Source organism: Somniosus microcephalus, chromosome 23 (assembly GCF_052327205.1).
Source record: "Somniosus microcephalus isolate GS21.2 chromosome 23, FLI_Smic_1.0, whole genome shotgun sequence".
NCBI classification, from domain to species: domain Eukaryota; kingdom Metazoa; phylum Chordata; class Chondrichthyes; order Squaliformes; family Somniosidae; genus Somniosus; species Somniosus microcephalus.
Genome location: NC_141009.1, coordinates 37,867,880 through 37,886,373, shown reverse-complemented (window position 1 = coordinate 37,886,373; position 18,494 = coordinate 37,867,880). Strand labels below are relative to the sequence as shown.

Here is an 18,494-nt window from a genome sequence, read left to right as displayed (position 1 = left end):
ACTATGCAGCTCAGAACTTGGATACTTGGAGTTTTAACATGTAATGAATGCAGCAGCATTTTAGCAATACAATGTAATTGCAATACAGTGAATTTCCTATTGTATAGGATAAAGCTACTATAACATGCACTGTTCATGCATTCTTCAACTACATTATAGTTTGTGGTGATCGAGCCAGTCAAATTACATGGGATTCTCTGATTTTTATTATTGTGTGGAATTCAGGGAGTTTCATATTCTTAAGTACAGTCACTGATGTAATTTAATTTGCCACATTTTTCATCTGCAAAGCAAACTTCTGATGGATTGGTTAGAAATTGAAAACTTAATTTAGATTGAAGCTTCTCAAGTTTCTGGTCTTGTACAGTATAATCAGCATTGTTTGAAAATGGCTGTATGACTCAAACCCAGCTGAGTTGTCAGCTGTCACTATGAATTGAGACGCAGGTGATTCGCACATCGGCAGAGCTGTCAATTACAAATAAAATGGTCAGTTGACGAGGATAGTAAGTGAAGTAAATGTCACTGATTAATGTTGGATTCATTGTTTCTCAACGTTTTAATACTCTGTTTAACAGGTATATTTTATAATTCAACCGGGACAAAAAAATGCTTTGATATCTATACTGAGTACATACATTGTGCCGATCCGACAGGATGTGGCTTGGGCGCTGCAAGTCAAGCATGGGATTTTCAGGTACCAGTACTGTGCTACATATTTATGAAACTTAGCATATAGCTTTTGTTAAGCAATCTTGAGTGTTCTTCCCAATTTCATGTGGCGTATGGAAGTGAAACTTGCACTGTGAATTATTAGCCATCCAACAGATGGAGATTGTACAGTTGGCACTTTTCATGATGTTGTCACAATGAGTGACTTCAGGGGTAGATTTTAACTTTCGGGCAGCTGGCCAGGGCAGTGCACCTACCCAATCCCTCCAGCGGGAGGCCTGGGCCTCAATAACCTATAAACTGGTGTCCCTCTGCAACTCGCCGGCTTTGGGTTGGTACAATATCGTGTGGCTCAGAAGAGCCCGGGCTGACAGCTGCCGCCATCATTCTTATGGAGCCCAGCGAACCACGCCTGCTCCTCAAAAATAATTTTATATTGACTTTTAGAGCCTCCTCCTTTATTCATTTTTGGAAGGAAGAATGAGAAGCAATATAAGTGGTACAATTTTAAAGGGGGTGCAGGAACCAGGAGTCCTGGAGGTGTATGTAGACAAGTTTTTGAAGGTGGCGGGACAAGTTGAGAAGGCTGTTAAAAAGGCACACAGGATCCTTAGCTTTATTAATAGAGACATAGAGTACAAAAACAAGGCAACATAGAAAATAGGAGCAGGAGTAGGCCATTCGGCCCCTCGAGCCTGCTCTGCCATTTAATGAGATCATGGCTGATCATCCAAACTCAGTACCCTGTCCCTGCTTTCTCTCCATATCCCTTGATCCCTTTAGCCTTAAGAAATATACCTAACTCCTTCTTGAATATATTTAATGAATTGGCCTCAACTGCCTTTTGTGGTAGAGAATTCCACAGGTTCACCACTCTCTGGGTGAAGAAATTCCTCCTCATCTCTGTCCTAAATAGCTTACCCCTTATCTTTAGACTGTGACCCCTGGTTCTGGACTCCCCCGCCATCGGGAACATCCTTCCTGCATTTAGTCTGTCTAGTCCCGTTAGAATTTTATAAGTTTCAATGAGATCCCCCCTCATTCTTCTAAACTCCAGCGACTATAAGCCCAATTGACCCAATCTCTCCTAATACGTCATTACTGCCATCCCAGGTATCAGTCTATTGAATCTTTGCTGCACTCTCTCCATGGCAAGAACATCCTTCCTCAGATAAGGCGACCAAAACTGCACACAATACTCGGTGCGGTCTCACCAAGGCCCTGTACAACTGCAGCAAGACATCCTTGCTCCTGTACTCAAACCCTCTTGCTATGAATGCCAACATACCATTTGCCTTCTTAACCGCCTGCTGCACCTGCATGCTTACCTTCAGCGACTGGTGCACAAGGACACCCAGGTCTCGTTGCACTTCCCCCTCTCCCAATCTATTGCCGTTCAGATAATCTGCCTTCCTGTTTTTGCCACCAAAGTGAATAACCTCGCATTTATCCACATTATAATGCATCTGCCCAATCACCCAACCTGTCCAAATCATACTGGAGTTTCTCGACATTCTCCTCACAGCACACACGCCCACCCAGCTTTGTGTTGTCTGTAAACTTGGAGATATTACATCAAGTTCCCTCGTCTAGATCATTAATATATATTGTGAATAGCTGGGGTCCTAGCACTGATCCTTGCGGTACTCCACTAGTCAATGCCTGCCACTTGGAAAAAGACCTGTTTATTCCAACTCTTTGCTTCCTGTCTGCCAACCAGTTCTCTATCCAAGTCAGTACCTTACCCCCACCAATCCCATGTGCTTTAACTTTGCACGCTAATCTCTTATGCGGGACCTTATCGAAAGCCCAAATACACCACATCCACTGGTTCTTCCTTATCTATCCTACCAGTTCCATCCTCAAAAAGTTCCAGTAGATTAATCAAGCACGATTTACCTTTTGTAAATCCGTTTTGACTTTGTCCGATCCTGTCACTTTTCCAAGTGCTCTGCTATTACATCTTTTGTAATGGACTCTAGCAATTTCCCCTCTGCCGATGTCAGGCTTACCGGTCTATAATTCCCCGTTTTCTCACCCCACTGTTCAAAAAAGGTGGGAGAAACACAAGCTACCCTCCAATCCATGGGAACTGTTCCAGAGTCTAGAATTTTGGAAGATGACCAGCAATGCATCTACTATTTCTAGGGCCACTTCCTTAAGTACCCTAGGATGTAGATTATCAGGCCCTGGGCATTTATCGCCCGTCAATTTCCCTACAAATACTGATTTCATTCAGTTCCTCTCTCTCATTGGACCCTATGTTCCCCGACATCTCTGGGAAGTTATGCTAAACCTTGATAAAACACTGGTTAGGCCCCAGCTGAAGTATTGTGGCCAATTCTGGGCACCACACTTTTAGGAAGGATGTCAAGACCTTAGAGTGGGTGCCAGGGATGAAGGACTTCAGTTACACGGTGAGACTAGACAAATTGGGGTTGTTCTCTTTAGAGCAGAGAAGGTTAAGGGGAGATATGATAGAGGTGTTCAAAATGATGAAGGGTTTTGATAGAGTAAATAAGGAGAAATTGTTTCCTGATCTAGATTGCATTGCCTGAAAAGGTGGTGGAAGCAGAATCAATAATAACGTTCAAGAGGGTATTGGATAAATACTCGAAGGGGGAAATTACCGAGCTATGGGGAAAGACCAGGGGAGTGGGACTAATGCGCTAGCTCTTTCAAAGAGCGGGCAGGCACGATAATTCTATGATATTTAGAGAGCACACAGGTGAGATTGATATAGTATCATTGCACCCTAAAACAAATCTGTATTTGGTGATCCTCCCCTCTCTCTTCATCTCCTTTTCTGTTTCACTTTGACTTAGGCTGCTCTTAGCATTCTAGTATCTCTCCAAGCTGCTGGTGCTGGCTCAATGTCAGCCTAGGCAGTAACTTTTTCTTTTGAACGTTAATTACATGGTCTGTCTTTGAACAGATTAAATGTGGAGTTGGAAGAATCCTAGGGTGTCTGACCTTGCTGCATCCAGCAAGTTTGAAGTTAGCACTGGCTCCCAGTGAGCCACATGCTTGGAGCTGGCAGCAACTTTAGTCATCATTAAGAGTGCTGGTGTATTTTCTGTTCCATGAAAATTAGGTTGGTGTGACAAATTGCCACATCTTTATCAGCAGCATTCAAACAGAATGGGAGCAGTTACAGCCATCGAGAACCTTTGTGTTGTATTGTACTCCGAGCTGAGCTTTAGACCACATATCTGCTCCATGACATCAGCCGACATCGCCCTGCCTCAGCTTACGGAGACGGTAGCATAACAGTTATGTTACTGGACTCATAAGAGGTCTGGTCTAATAATCCAGAGAAGAGAGTTCAAATCCCACCACAGCTGCTGGGGAATTTAAATTCAGGTAATTAAATAAATTCTGGAATAGAAAGCTAGTATTAGAAATGGTGACAATGAAACTATCTGATTAGTGAACCAGATGAGCTTTTACAACAATGTCCTTTAGGGAAGGGACTCTGCAATCCTTACCTGGCCCTGCCTATAGGTGACTCCAGACCCACCGCAAGGTGGTTGACTCTTTCACCTGCCCTCTGAAATGACGTAGCAAGCCACTCATTTGTACAAAACCGCTACCAAAAACAGTCAAAACAATAAAAGCCGACATCAACTTTGGCACCGGCTTCAGACACTGCACACCCAGCGCAGTTGATCCTGCAAAGGTCTTCCTCACTAACATCTGGGGACTTGTGCCAAAATTGCTGTCCCATAACCTAGTCAAGCAACAGCCTGATGTAGTCATACTCTCAATCATATCTTCCTCCATCAAAATCCCTGTGTATGTCCTGACCAAAGGGCAGGACAAACCCACCCGAGGTGGTGGCACAGTGATATATAATCAGGAGGGAGTGGCCCTGGGCGTTCTAACATTGACTCTGGGCTCTATGATGTCTCATGGCTTCAGGGGCAAGGAGGTTTCTTGCTGAGGAGGTGCTAACCTGGGGAAGCTGCAATACTGGACTACATCCATGCTAAACAGTGGAAGCAGCATGCTATAGACCGAGCTTAGCAAACCCACAACCAATGGATCAGATCAAAGCTGCAGTCCTGCCACATCCAGTTGTGAATGGCGGTGAATGATTAAACAACTAACAGGAGGAGGCAACTCCCTGAATATCCCCATCCTCAATGATGGGGGAGCCCAGCACATACATACAAAAGACAAGACTGAAGCGTTTGCAACCATCCTCAGCCAGAAGGGTCGAGTGGAGTAGATGATCCATCTCAGCCTCCTCCTAAGCTCCCCCCATCACAGAAGCCCGTCTTCAGCCAATTTGATTCACTCAGTGATATCAAGAAATGGTTGCGTGCACTGGATGCAACAAAGGCTATGGGGCCCCGCCTCTAGTCAAGCTGTTTCAGTACAGTTAGAACACTGACATCTATTTGACAATGTGGAAAACTGCCCAGATATGTCCTGTCCACAAAAAGCAGGCAAATCCAACCTGGCCAATTACCGCCCCATCAGTCTACTCTCAATCATCAGCAAAGTGATGGAAGGTGTCGTCGACACCGAGCCACACTAACTCACCAATAACCTCCTCCCTGATGCTTAGTTTGGGTTCTGCCAGGACCACTCGGCTCCAGGCCTCATTGGACAAAAGAGCTGCATTCCAGAGGTGAGTGAGGGCCCTTGACATCAAGGCAGCATTTGATCGAGTGTGACATAATAAAATTGAAGTCAATGAGAATGTGGGGGTGGGGAACTCTACTGGGTAGAGTCATACCTAGCACAAAGGAAGGTGGTTGTTGGTCAGTTATCTCAGCCCCAGGACATTGGTGCAGGAGTTCCTCAGGGTAGTGTCCTAGGCCCAACCATCTTCCAATGTTCCAGCTGCTTCATCAATGGCCTTCCCTCCATCATAAGGTCAGAGTGGGGATGTTCACTGATGTTTTCTGTGTTCAGTTCCATTTGCCAGTCCTTAGAAAATAAAGCAGTCCATATCTGGGTGCAGCAAGATCTGGACACCAGTCAGACTTGGACTGATAAGTGTCAAGTAACATTCACACCACACAAGTGCCAGGCAATGACTACCTCCAACAAGTGAGGGTCTAACCACCGCCCCTTGACATTCAACAGCGTTACCATCACCAAATCCCCCACCAACATCATCCTGGGTGTTACCGTTAACCAGAAACTTAACTGGAGCGGCCACATAGATACTGTGACTAAGAGCAGGGCAGAGGCTGGGTGTTGTTAGATCCGTAGTTCAGTGGATAAATAATTACACGGATGCTGTACATAAACAAATAACAGGTCTTTACTGGAGGAGGGCAATCTCTAGACTGGAGTACAGAGGCATGCGCACAGCTTATATACCGGTGTGGTTACTGCCGGTACTACAGTATACAGGAGCTGTAAAAAGTAGTTCTGACTTAAAGGCACATACACGACAATTCCTCCCTTTTTAGATTAATAATACCCCCTTAATATTCAAATAACAATTACATTTTTACATGTACATTCAATAACAAAAGTCCATTTATAGATTAAGTCTTTGGGGTGGCTTCCTGACCCTTTCCGGAGGTTCTTGTTCTTGGTGCAGAGGCGATTTTGACCCCATTTCATCGGGAAGTTCATCGGGTTCCACTGCTACTGGGTCTGAAGTAGATACTACCGGTATGTCGGGTTCATCCCCAGGTACTCAAGACATGGGGTTGACACATTCCTGTGATGCTAAGATCTGATCGACGTGGCGTCGCACAATGTTCTCCCCGACATCCACTGTGTACATTAATGGCCCCTGCCTTGTACATATCATGCCGGGTTGCCACTTCTCTGCTCGATAGTCCCGGGCCAAGACTGGTTGCCCTACATTGAAGCTCCTTGTCGGCTTCTCGTTGATGTGTTGGAATTTTGTCCTCAACATTTCTTTGCACATTTGGTCTGAGAAAGTCCAGACGAGATTTCAACCTTCGGTTAAAGAACATCATGGCCGGGGTCTGGTTGGTAACTGCATGTGTCGCGTTTCTGTTGGCTAACAGGAAATTGTCCATCTTATGCTGTAGTGGAATTTCCTCGTCGCACATGGCCTTTATCGCCTTCTTAAAGGTTTGTACGAACCTCTCAGCCAATCCATTGGTGACTGGATGATACGGGGTGGATGTGTAAAGCCTTACCCCATTCCTTTTCATGAATTTTTGGAACTCGTCGGACACAAACTGTGGTCCATTATCAGAGCAGATCTGCTCTGGCAACCCGTTTCTGGCAAATATGGTCCGTAGGACTGCAATCATTTTCTCTGTAGTGGTTGAAGACATCTTTATCACCTCAGGCCACTTTGAATGAGCATCCACTGCTATTAAGAACATTGAGTCCATGAATGGACCAGCGAAATCAATGTGCACCCGTTGCCATGGAGAGGAGGGCCACTCCCATGGGTGTAGTGGGGCATGTGGTGGTGCATTTTGGACCTTCTGGCATCCTAAGCAGCTCTTAGTTAGGTCTTCGATTTGTTGATCGATTCCCGGCCACCACACATAAGCCCTAGCTAGGCTTTTCACTTTCACTCCCCCCAGATGACCTTCATGTAGCTCATTTAGCACTCTCTCCCTTAACTTGGGTGGAATCACCACTCTGGATCCACACATCACTGTCCCCTGGCATACTGACAGCTGTTCTCTCCTGGATGAGAATGCTGGCAACAGTGAGTCGCCATGTGTTGGCCATCCCCTCACCGTCAATTCATATACCCGTGACAGCGTCGGATCATTGCGGGTCTCCTCTATATCTGCGTTTGTTACTGGCAATCGTTCAATTATCGACGAATAAAATATCTCGATAGGGTCCACTGCTGGTGCTTCCTCCACAGGAGGCAGTGGCAGGCCCATCAGCGTTCCCATGCTGTCTCGTGCCTTTATATTCTATTTCATATTGATTTGCCCCTAGAAAGAGGGACCATCTTTGTGCAGTCATTACTGGCACGCCCTTCTTAGGATTAAAGATGGAGACAAGTGGTTGGTGGTCAGTCAGCAAGGTGAACTTCTGTCCATGCAGATAGTGGTTGAATTTTTTTACTCCCCATACTAGGCTGAGGGCCTCCCTGTCAATCTGGGCGTAGTTGCGCTCGGCTGAGGTTAGTGACCGAGACGCAAAGGCTACTGGCCTCTCCAACCTGTCTGGGAATTTGTGCGACAGCACCGCTCCAATACCATAGGGTGATGCATCACATGCCAAACGAATTGGTAGTGCTGGGTTGAAATGGGCCAACACCTCTTTTGATGTGATCAATTCTTTACACTTCTGGAAAGCTCGTCTACGTTCGTCTTCCCACTTCCATGGTACCCCTGTTTGCAGTAGGGTGTTCAGTGGGTGTAATACCGTAGACAAATTTGGTAAGAACTTATGGTAGTAGTTTACCAGCCCGAGGAACGACCTCAGTTGTGACACATTTTCCGGTGCTGGAGCCTTGACTACTGCCTCAATCTTGTCAGGGGACTTATGTAACCCCTCTTCATCGATGACGTGGCCGCAATAAAAGATCTGTTTCTGGAAAAACTCGCACTTGTGGCGATTAGCTCGTAGCCCATATTCCTTTAATCTGGCGAGCACCTTCTCCAAGTTAGCGAGGTGATCACCGTCATTTTCGCCCGTGACCAAGATGTCGTCCAAATAACACTGGGTCCCTGGAATCCCTTGCAGGACCTGATCCATCGCCCTTTGCCAGATAGCCGGAGCCGAGGCTACTCCAAACACCAGCCGGTTGTATTGATAGACACCAATGTTTCGAAGCTTCTTCTACCTCCATTTGCAAGTACGCCTGGGCTAGATCAATTTTTGTGAAGCGTTTACCACCTAGCGAGGCGAAAATATCCTCAATTCGTGGAAGCGGATATTGCACCGTGTGAAGGACTGGGTTCACTGTCACCATAAAATCCCCACAGATGCAGACCTTCTTTGGTTCCCCAGGCGTATTACTCAACGACCGCTTCATTACAGGAACGATGGGTGTAGCCCACTCGCTCCAGTCCACTTTGGACAGTACTCCTGAACATTCCAACCCTTCCAGCTCTGCTTCAACTGCTGGTCTGATCGCATAAGGCACTGGTCTGGCCTTCAGAAACTTTGGGCTTGCATTATCCTCTAAAAGGAATAACAGCAACAATTAAAATAGTGTTCCTAGTCCCTCCTGGAACACTTCTTTTGCGTCAGTTAGCATTTTTGACAGTCGTCCAGGTGTGACGTCGTCATCCTTTTTGGCCTCCACCTTCAGTGCCTGTATGGAATGCCAATCTAAATGTATCTTCCGGATCCATTCACGTCCTAGCAGTGGTCGTCCTCCATTTGGCAATACATATATATCCATTTTAGGTATTTCCTGACCTTTATATGTCACTTTCACCTTTATTTTCCCTTTGGGGTAGACTTTTTGCCCCGTATACGTCTTCAAGACAATCTCTGTAGCTTTCATGGGTATGTGTGAAAATAGCCGCTTGTAGTCTCTTTGATTTATGACTGTTAGAGCTGACCCTGTGTCCAATTCCATTTCCACTTGGACTCCGTCTATCTTGAGTGTAACCCAGATAGTCTGGTGATCCTCCATTTCGGTTACATTATGTAGTTTCAGACAACCCAGCTCCTTGCTTCCGGAGTCTGTGTCACTTTTCTGTTCATCTGAACCACTGTCCATCACCTGGTGTACCTTTTTGTACTTCTCCTGTGGAGATTTCTTACTGTTGGTTTTCTTCCCAGACCTGCAGACTCTTGCTATGTGTCCTGCTTTCCCACACTGTCTGCACATTTGGTCCTTGAACCAACAATCTTTCTGGTCAGGTGTTGTTCTGCCGCAGCGATAGCACTTCCCTGTTCCATAGGACATTTCATTGGTGCCATATTCTTGCGGTCTCTATTGTATCTCTGCAGCGCCCCTTGCAGCTGCTTCGTGTGATACTGCCATACTGAAAGCTTTGTCCAGCGTAAGGTCCTTTTCTGATAGAAGCCGTTTCTGGGTTCCTTCACTTTGTAGCCCACACACAAACTTGTCCCTTAACGTGTCTGCTAGTCCCGCTCCAAACTGGCAGTATTTCGATAGCTTGCGCAGTTCCGTTAGGTACTCAGCATTGCTTTCGTCTTTGTGTTGGCTCCTTTTATGGAACTTAAATCGTTCTGCTATCAGCAGCGGTGTGGGGTTTAAGTGGTCCTGTAGGATTTCTACTATGCTTTCAAAATTCTTGTTTACTGGCTTCTCTGGGGTTATTAGATTTCGCAGTAACCCATAAGTTTTTGCACCCATGGAATTTAACAGAACCAGTGCTTTATTAGCATCTGGCACTTCATTCGCCCTGCAGTACACCTCAATACGTTCCACATGTCACCTAATCTTCGACTTCATTGTCGAACGTAGAGATACTGCCACTCTTCGGCATCCTTGGTTGTGCGTTAACTATCACCAATGGCGCCTCCCGCGCTTTCCTTCCTTCCTGCGCTCGCCCGTCTTCTCCGCTCCGGCTTCGCAAAATGGCGTCTCCCACGCTCTCCCTGCTTCTCCGTGGCTCAATGGCGTCTCCCGCACTTCGCCCCGCGGACCCTGATCAGCCCGTAATCCCTGGCTGTGCTCTGCGCGTTCTTCTCTTGATATTTGTCGACGCCGCTCAGTCTAGAACCCGGCTGTTTCTTACCCTCTCTCCAGTTTTGCAGTATTTTTCCTCGACGCCGCTCGGTGATCAACCCCCAGCTGCGCCCTGCTCTCTTCACCCTTTTTCTTACCCCATCGACGCTGCCCGGCTCTCTCTCTCTGCCGTCGGTCGGCTCCAGCCGCCGCTGCTCGGGAAGGGTCTGCTCTGGACCTGTCATCGGTCTCTTACTGCTCGTTGTGGCTGGGGAACCAAGCCCGGCTCTCCACAGCCTCCCCAGTGAAGTTGGATCTCTGCCCGACTGCTGGGCGGTTGCTCGCGGTCGATGCCAGTGTTCCTGGACTCGACTTTTTTTTTTTTGGTTTAATGTTGCAGGTAGATTCGCATCAACACTCGTCGCCACTGTTAGATCCGTGGTTCAGTGGATAAATAATTACACGGATGCTGTACAAACAAATAACAGGTCTTTACTGGAGGAGGGCAATCTCTAGACTGGAGTACAGAGGCATGCGCACAGCTTATATACCGGTGTGGTTACTGCCGGTTATACAGGAGCTGTAAAAAGTAGTTCTGACTTAACGCACATACACTACAAGTGTCTCACTTCCTGTCTCCCCAAAGCCTTTCTAGCAGCTACAAGTCAGGAGTGTGATGGAATACTCTCCACTTGCCTGGATGAGTGCAGTTCCAACAACACTCAAGAAGCTCAACTCCATCCAGGACAAGGCTGGATTCGCACCCCATCCACCACCTTAAACATTCACTCCCTCCACCACCAGCACACCATGTACCATCTACAAGATGCACTGCAGCAACTCGCCAAGGCTTCTCAGACAACGCCTCCCAAACCTGTGACCTCTGCCACCTAGAAGGACAAGGGCAGCAGGCGCATGGCATCACCTGCAAGTTCCCCTCCAAGTCTCACACTATCCTGACTTGGAAATATATCACCATTCCTTCATTGTCACTGGGTCAAAATCCTGGAATACTCTACAACAGCACTGTGGGAGTACCTTCACCACACAGACTGCAACGGTTCAAGCAGGCAGCTCACCACCACCTTCTCGAGGGCAATTAGGGATGGGCAATAAATGCTGGCCTTGCCAGCGACACTCTCATCCCAGGAACGAATAAATAAAAAAAAAGCCCATCTGCTGCTGAAACCCTCCTCCCTGCCTTTGTTATCTCTAGACTTGACTATTCCAATCTCTGCTGGCCAACCTCGCATCTTCCACCATCATTCAAAACTGCTGCCCGTCTCCGAACATCAAATCCCCATTCATCCCTGATCACCGACTTACAGTGGCTTCCAGACCAGCAATGCCTCACTTTTAAAATTCTCATTCTTGTTTTCAAATCCCTCCATATCTCTCTAGCTTCCTCCAGCTATACAAGTGCTTCTCCAATTCTGGCCTCTTGTGCATCCCCGATTTTAATCACTTCACCCTTAACAGCTATACCGTCAGCTGCCTAGGGACCAAGCTCTGGAATTCCATCCCAAAACCTCTCCGCGCACCTCTCTTTTTAAAATGCTCCTTAAAACCTACCTCTTTAACCAAGCTTTGGTCATCCATCCTAATATGTCCTTATTTGGCTTGGTGTCTAATTTTGTTTGATAACGCTCCTGTAAAGCTCCTTGGGAGGTTTTACTACATTAATGATATAGTATCAAACCATACCAGTAACAGGTGGAGGAAATGAATGCGTTAGAACAGACTATTAAGATAGTATTTGGTCATTCATGGATATTACTGTAGAATCAATCAAGAAGCAGTTTCATGCTGTGATGTTAGACAACTATTGATTTCTATGAAAGATGGGACTGAATCTATTGTCAAGCATATGTTTGTGAGGGAGGTGGGTTTCGAAATATAGCTAGAGCAGCAGGATTGTGTTTCAGCAGAATGAATTGTGCCTGCCGCAGTGTTCTGCACTTAAGCTGTATTTATTTAAATCTGTTTTTTGTGTTTAACATGCCAACTACCTTTCTGGGTTGAACAGTTTCAGCTGATTTAGTACAATACTATTAACATATTAACCATAACCTACTCAAAACAAAAATATCTTGTCCTATTTTTATTTTAACCTTAATTGTGTTTCTTTGCTGATCAGGCCTGTTGACCATCCTACATTTTGAGATGTGGAGGGGAGAAAAGAGTTTAAGGTTACAACAATCAGTTGAAAGAGCCGTTAGGTTTACTCATTATCCTGTTTGATTTTTTTTTAGGCTTGCACAGAGATCAACCTGCTGTACGAAAGCACCAATGAGACAGATATGTTCCCTGCCATTCCCTTTACTGAAGCAATGAGGAAGAATTATTGTCACAGTAAATGGGGTGTATACCCAAACTCAGAATGGTTAAAAATCCAATACTGGGGAGATGGTAATAGCACACTTTACTCTTTTCTTCTATGTTATTTTGAGTGAAATGAATTTTAATATAACCACAAGTTTGTTAATATTGTAGATTTCAAAGCAGCAAGCAATATAATATTTTCCAATGGTGACTTGGATCCATGGGCAAATGGTGGTGTAAGTATCTACGGCACTCATGACTGAAATGCCAGAGGACAATGGTGCAAAACTAGTAATTATTTTCTCCTGTGTGAAACAGATACTCAGAGATGTGAATCCTTCAGTGGTTGCTTTCATGATAGAGGGAGGAGCACATCATCTAGATCTGAGGTGGGTTGTAGGAAAAGGTGTTAGAAACTTTTTTCTAAAGAATTAAATGGAGCAACTAAAGCAAGCTCATTATGAAGGAGAAGCTATCAAAACATTTTCCCTCATCTTTCCCAAGCAGCAGCCCTTTGGCTGCTGGCATCGCTGAGTAACTTTCGCAATGGGCTAACCTAACTTCAAGCATTACTTAGGCCACATTATCCACCTTTAAGAAATAGAGCAAGATTTGCCAGGCTTAATGTGTTATACTAGTGGAGTGGGTTATTTTCTCGGTCTGATTTAATGTGACATGTTTATTTATTTTTTTAATTGTCCTCTCACAGAGCATCTAATCCCGCTGATCCACCATCAGTTACTGCAATTCGTCAAAAGGAATCAAGCATCATCAGTGAATGGGTGAAAAAGCATCAGGGTCATTCTGTTTAACAAAAGTCAGATGTAACATCTGACAATGCTGAACCAAAAACTACGTGTACAAGCAAAGGACTATTTTGTTGACTGTTAATGTTTGAAAAAAAATTATGAGACTTGGAAATGTATGAAACAAACTAATAGTGTTGGAGAAACAAATAATTTTGTATTCGCATTGGTACTGGAGAAAATTTTATACAGTTGTCATGTATTAAATGAAATAAAATTGAAAACAATTTACAGAAAAATTTAACTTTATTTACAATGTTTTCTAGATGGGGGGGAAAAAAACATTTTTTAAAGCAAATTCACCTAACTGATCAAAATTGCATACTTTTAAAAACCCTGTCCAACATTTTGTTACAGTGTATTCATTCATTTAAAGGAATGATAGGTAGGGATCTAAAATGAAAGCTACATTGAATGCCAGTATAATTTAAAATCATTCTAGAGTAAGGACTCAGAAACCAGCAAGAAACTGAAATGAAGGGGACTGGGATTAATTGGATAGCTCTTACCAAAGAGCCAGCACAGGTACGATGGCCTCCTTCTGTGCTGTAACAGTCTACAATTCTACAGCCGTTACCCTGAAGTAATTAAGTGCTGAGGCGGAATCTGAATTAGGCCATTTCATACATTTAACTTTGCTAATACTTGCTTGAACATTACTCACCATATATATATACATACAGGCAAACCCTTTTTGTAGGTACACATTTCAGCATTTAACATGGAATTTGCCAGGAAGGATATACAGATTGCATCCTCTGCTTCAAGGGCATCAGCCAACCTTCACATTTACCTAATGCTCCAATATCCTCTTTTGTAGTTTTACTCAACAACTTTTTAGTTCATTGAAGAATTCATTTATCTGCATTTCAAAAGCACACTTTAGATAAACTTAGTCTTATTCCTTGAGCTTCATTTCCCTTTCATTGAAGTGCAGCAATTAACTAACAACCCTCTCACAAGACCCCCCAGGTAACTACTGAGAAGGAAGTTGCACACATTTTACTCTCAGGTAGCCATTCAAAACTATTTACTGGCAAATGGCACAAAAATCAGAAGTGGCACTGCTAGTGACCTTCTAAACCAATCTGAAATCACTGAACATTTTTAAATACATTACAGGAATCAGTAAGAAAAAGTAAAGGATTTCTGTACATAAAATCATCATGCATTGTTAACAAACTGGATCAGATCAGCAGCATTTGCCGCTGCTTGCATAAAAATCTAGAGATCTAAATAACAGACATTAATTAGTGCACTGCCAAAATGCTTCTGATCTCAGTAGGTTCAAAGGCCATCAAATCAAGTTCTTCTAACTAGCTCAAAGTTTGAATTGGGTTACTGATCATCAGACAAATTGCACAAGTGAAATATTATGGCTCATTTCCTAAGTTATAACCATGTTTACACTGGTATATTTAAAAAATTCTCATATTGCATCTCACAATTTGAACTCTTCCGCCAGCAATAGACCAACTTTCTGTATGGTTAAAGCAACTTGTGATCACCAACAAGTAAAAGCTGCTTGAATCTTTAACTTGTATCATACAGCTAAAGCATCCTTTTATTTGTTGTGTACAATACAAGGGGAAAAATACTTGTTCTACCAATGAAAAAATATTTTTTTTAGGCAACTGGTCCTACACAAAACCTATCTGGAATGCAAACAATTTAAATTTGGCATTATATTACCAAATGATGATCAGTTCATGTATTTCAAATACAGTTCTAGCTCCAGCCTGAAGCAGTAGAGGGAAATACAATAAGCATTTTATTTACAGAAAACAAACTCTGCAACAGTGCTGTTGGGTTAGAGGATATGCTGGGAAATGAAATAAAACCCAGCCTGCATCATGCTCAGACTTGAGAATTTGTATATGTAACCACTGAACAGCAGCTGCAGTAACAGTATATAATTCATTAACTACCCTTCATAGTAAACCAGCAGCCTATATCAATATATAGTTGGAACCCGCATTTTTTCCCTTTAATAAGATATTTCACGCTTACATCCATAGCAAATATAGCTAATTAATTTCACTACATATATTTACACAAACTTATCAATATTTTGGACGATATGGTCATGTGTGAATCAATTTTGATTAGTCGACATTTTAACCAAGGAAAATATTAACTGTTCTTGTCACTGATATATTTATCAGAATTCTACCCTTGTCAATCCAGTCTATATATGTCTACAAAAACTGTGCGCTCCTATTTCTGCATTCAGGCCACGTAACATACAATTTTTTTTTAAAGCATGATATTAAAATGTTAAATCTCAATAGACAACAAATCTTATGACCCATTAATTTCACATGAGATTAACTGAACAAATGTCATTTTCCTTTACAAAGACCATAGTGTAGTACATAAACCATTACATACTCATCTATTGGACTGAATTTGGCAGGCAGGAAGGAATCAATGAATGGACAGGAGGCAACGTGGTAAGCATGTTTTGTAATGTAGCAAACAGGCCAATTTGAGTGCAACAGTTCATCTAATATTTGCTCCTTGGTTTATAATTTTTGTTACGTTCACATTTTTTACATATCTGTGTAGCTACAGACACATTTTAGACATTTTTTACACATCTGTGTAGCTACGGACTTTCACAGTGATCGATACAAAGTAGAACAAAACCTCCACACAGTGGTTATCTTCAGCTGCCATCATAGATCCCGCTATCAAGATGTGCCAGGTGTTAGGACAACAATCCAATCATTCCAAAATTCATCAGGTTGTCCATATTGGAAGAACATGTGCTTCAGTATTAAAAATATATTTGTCCAGGCTGATTAAGTTGAAGTCCTCAGAAAATAGAAGGAAGAAATACTTCAGTGTCTCTCCAAGGAAAAAGCTCTCCATTTTATCCCTGGGTTCAGGGTTCTCAGAACTCTTCACGTTATTAATAGAAGTGTAACCTCCAGTGCCAACCTGTGTAAAGTTACAAGCAACCCAATTGTAGGTGGTTGTAAAAAGCTCTTACAATAAATTAAGCAGCAAATTTTATATACAGGAAACTTTCGATTAACCGGCCCCTAAATAACCGGAAATGTCGGTTAACCGGCAAAATTCAGGAGTCGGTTCAGGTAACTTTTATTACTTGCACAGCAACAAATGGAGGAAGGCAAGGGTTTGGCTGCAGCTGTTGCTAAGCTACAGAGACGCTTGCAACTTGTGGACGTTGTTCTGAAGCTGTTGCTAAGCAACAGGGTTTGTTGCTTTATACGGAGCTCTAAGGTCCGTATCTTTTACTATAGCGTTCGGTTATCCGGAATTGTTGATGAACCGGCACCACGTCGGTCCCGTCCGTGCCGGATACCAGAAAGTTTCCTGTAGCACCTTTCACGACCTCAAGACATTCCAAAGTGCTTTACAGCCAATTAACTACTTTTTGAAGTGTAGTCACTGCTGTAATGTAGGAAGCAATGTGATAATGAGCAGATCATCTGTTTGTGATGTTGGTTGAGGACCAGGTATTGGCCTAGACTCACTTGCTGCTCTTCGAATAGTGCCAGGGATCTTTTACATCCACCTGAGGATAGATGGGGCCTCTGTTTAACATCTCATTGGAAAGCCATAAGGCTAAATTAGCCTTATGACATTGTGGGGTTTTTACAACTGTCGCATTTTGACAGATGAGTGCCCCTTTTCTCTCCATCTGCCTTCTCTCACTCCTTCCCTGCTCCCTCCTCCCCTTTCTCTCTTCGTCGCCTTCTTTTCCCAGTTCCTTCCCCTACTTCCGTTCTCTCTTACTCCTCTCCAACACAATCCCTACACAGCTCATCCTCCCTCTCCCCCCAGTTCCTGCTTCTTCTGCTCCATCACTTCTCCCTCTCTTCCCCACCTGCCCTTTCTCCCTTTCATTCTCTTGCTTTTCCCTCCCTCCCTTCTATTCATATCCCTTCTCCAGTCTCCACTTCTGATTCTCTCTTCCCTACGCTATTCCTCTCTTCACTTTCCTTTTCCCCCCCGCCCCACTTTGTTCTGGTAAATTTGCTTCCTTTCTGGCTCACCCTCCCCTCCTCTGCCAGTTGTTCCTCCTCTAACTCTCCTCCCTTCTTCCCCATCTGCCAACTGTTTCCTCGTTCCTACTTCCCTATTTCTTACCTCACTGTGGTTATATTGCCTGGTCGTCAGTGGTACAAGCTGGCCCAGTGCACTCTATTGTAGCTCCACAGGAACAAGGTAAAAATTCCCAAAGTATCTCCCTCTCTCACAGCTTATCCACAGGAGCTGGCAATCCCTCAAACAGAAGCTTCAGGTGGAAGCTACAACTAGGACTGAAGCAAAACTCAAGTCCCAAAAGTGAGCGGTATTTGGAAGCTTCTTACAGGGATTTTGATATTAAATTACTACGGCTATGGCTAAGTTTAATGATTTTTACACAATCTATTTCATTTGTGTTTTCTATATTATTTATATACAACTTCATAGCTGGACCAGAAATCAAAATGGTGGCTGAAACCATTTTGTAAAAATAAATTGCTTTCCTGATCTAAATTTCAGAGAATCAGTATGGCGAAGTTAGTTGAACCAAACCAAAAAAAACATGGTTGATAGGTACAACGTGTTACCTTAATATATTTGATGTCCTATAAGCAATTTTACATCTGAAGAACCAAAAGTCAGCCCACATTACTTACCCGGGTATATTTGTTGAAGTTTTGGAGAATTTCCCAGCCCCAGTCCTGGTATTTTTTATCACGTGTAAATCTATACATGTAGAACAGGCTTTCTACTGTCTCAGGTCTTAGAAGGTTGTGTCTGTCTGCAGGCTGCCAAAAACAATGCAAATTATCTGAAACAGCACTTTAAAAAGACATTAAAATTACATACATGTGACATCTAGGTGTACACGAGGTTTCATGTGACAAAAGTGTGGGCTTTCATTGAACTGACAGCTGCAATTAATGTTTACACTGAACTGATGTGCTTGTTCTAATCGAACCGTATGCTACATTCTCAGCATCATTAACTGATTGTTTGTAACACCTTGATATGCCTTTTGGCAGGTCATTCTTACACAGGAGCCTGTAATTCTATTGATTAAAACAAGGCACCAGCATTCCAAAGTTGCAGCTTGTAGTATGCATTTCTAATTACAATGGTTCCTGGTC

General features: G+C 43.6%; 2 protein-coding genes across 8 annotated transcripts in view; one reads left to right on the top strand and one right to left on the bottom strand.

Moving 5' to 3' along the window:
* Positions 1-13,604, top strand: part of dpp7 (dipeptidyl-peptidase 7) — a 76,205-nt gene extending 62,601 nt beyond the window's left edge. Inside the window, exons 8-12 of one of the 4 annotated variants that reach the window (XM_085965797.1) lie at positions 579-697; positions 12,490-12,646; positions 12,731-12,795; positions 12,878-12,948; positions 13,269-13,604. In XM_085965797.1, coding sequence (XP_085821923.1) covers positions 579-697; positions 12,490-12,646; positions 12,731-12,795; positions 12,878-12,948; positions 13,269-13,371 — 515 coding nt within the window. In that variant the 3' untranslated portion in view covers positions 13,372-13,604. Of the gene's footprint in view, positions 1-578; positions 698-12,489; positions 12,647-12,730; positions 12,796-12,877; positions 12,949-13,268 lie in introns of those variants that run through there. The other 3 variants (XM_085965796.1, XR_015073373.1, XM_085965798.1) reach the window with 3 other exon arrangements.
* Positions 13,605-13,719: 115 nt separating this feature from the next.
* man1b1b (mannosidase, alpha, class 1B, member 1b) overlaps positions 13,720-18,494 on the bottom strand; it is a 61,084-nt gene continuing 56,309 nt past the window's right edge. For all 4 annotated transcript variants that reach the window (XM_085965805.1, XM_085965808.1, XM_085965807.1 and 1 more), the window contains 2 exons: positions 18,021-18,152; positions 13,720-16,308 (listed from right to left, as the gene is read on the bottom strand). In XM_085965805.1, coding sequence (XP_085821931.1) covers positions 16,108-16,308; positions 18,021-18,152 — 333 coding nt within the window. In that variant the 3' untranslated portion in view covers positions 13,720-16,107. The remainder of the gene's footprint in view (positions 16,309-18,020; positions 18,153-18,494) is intronic.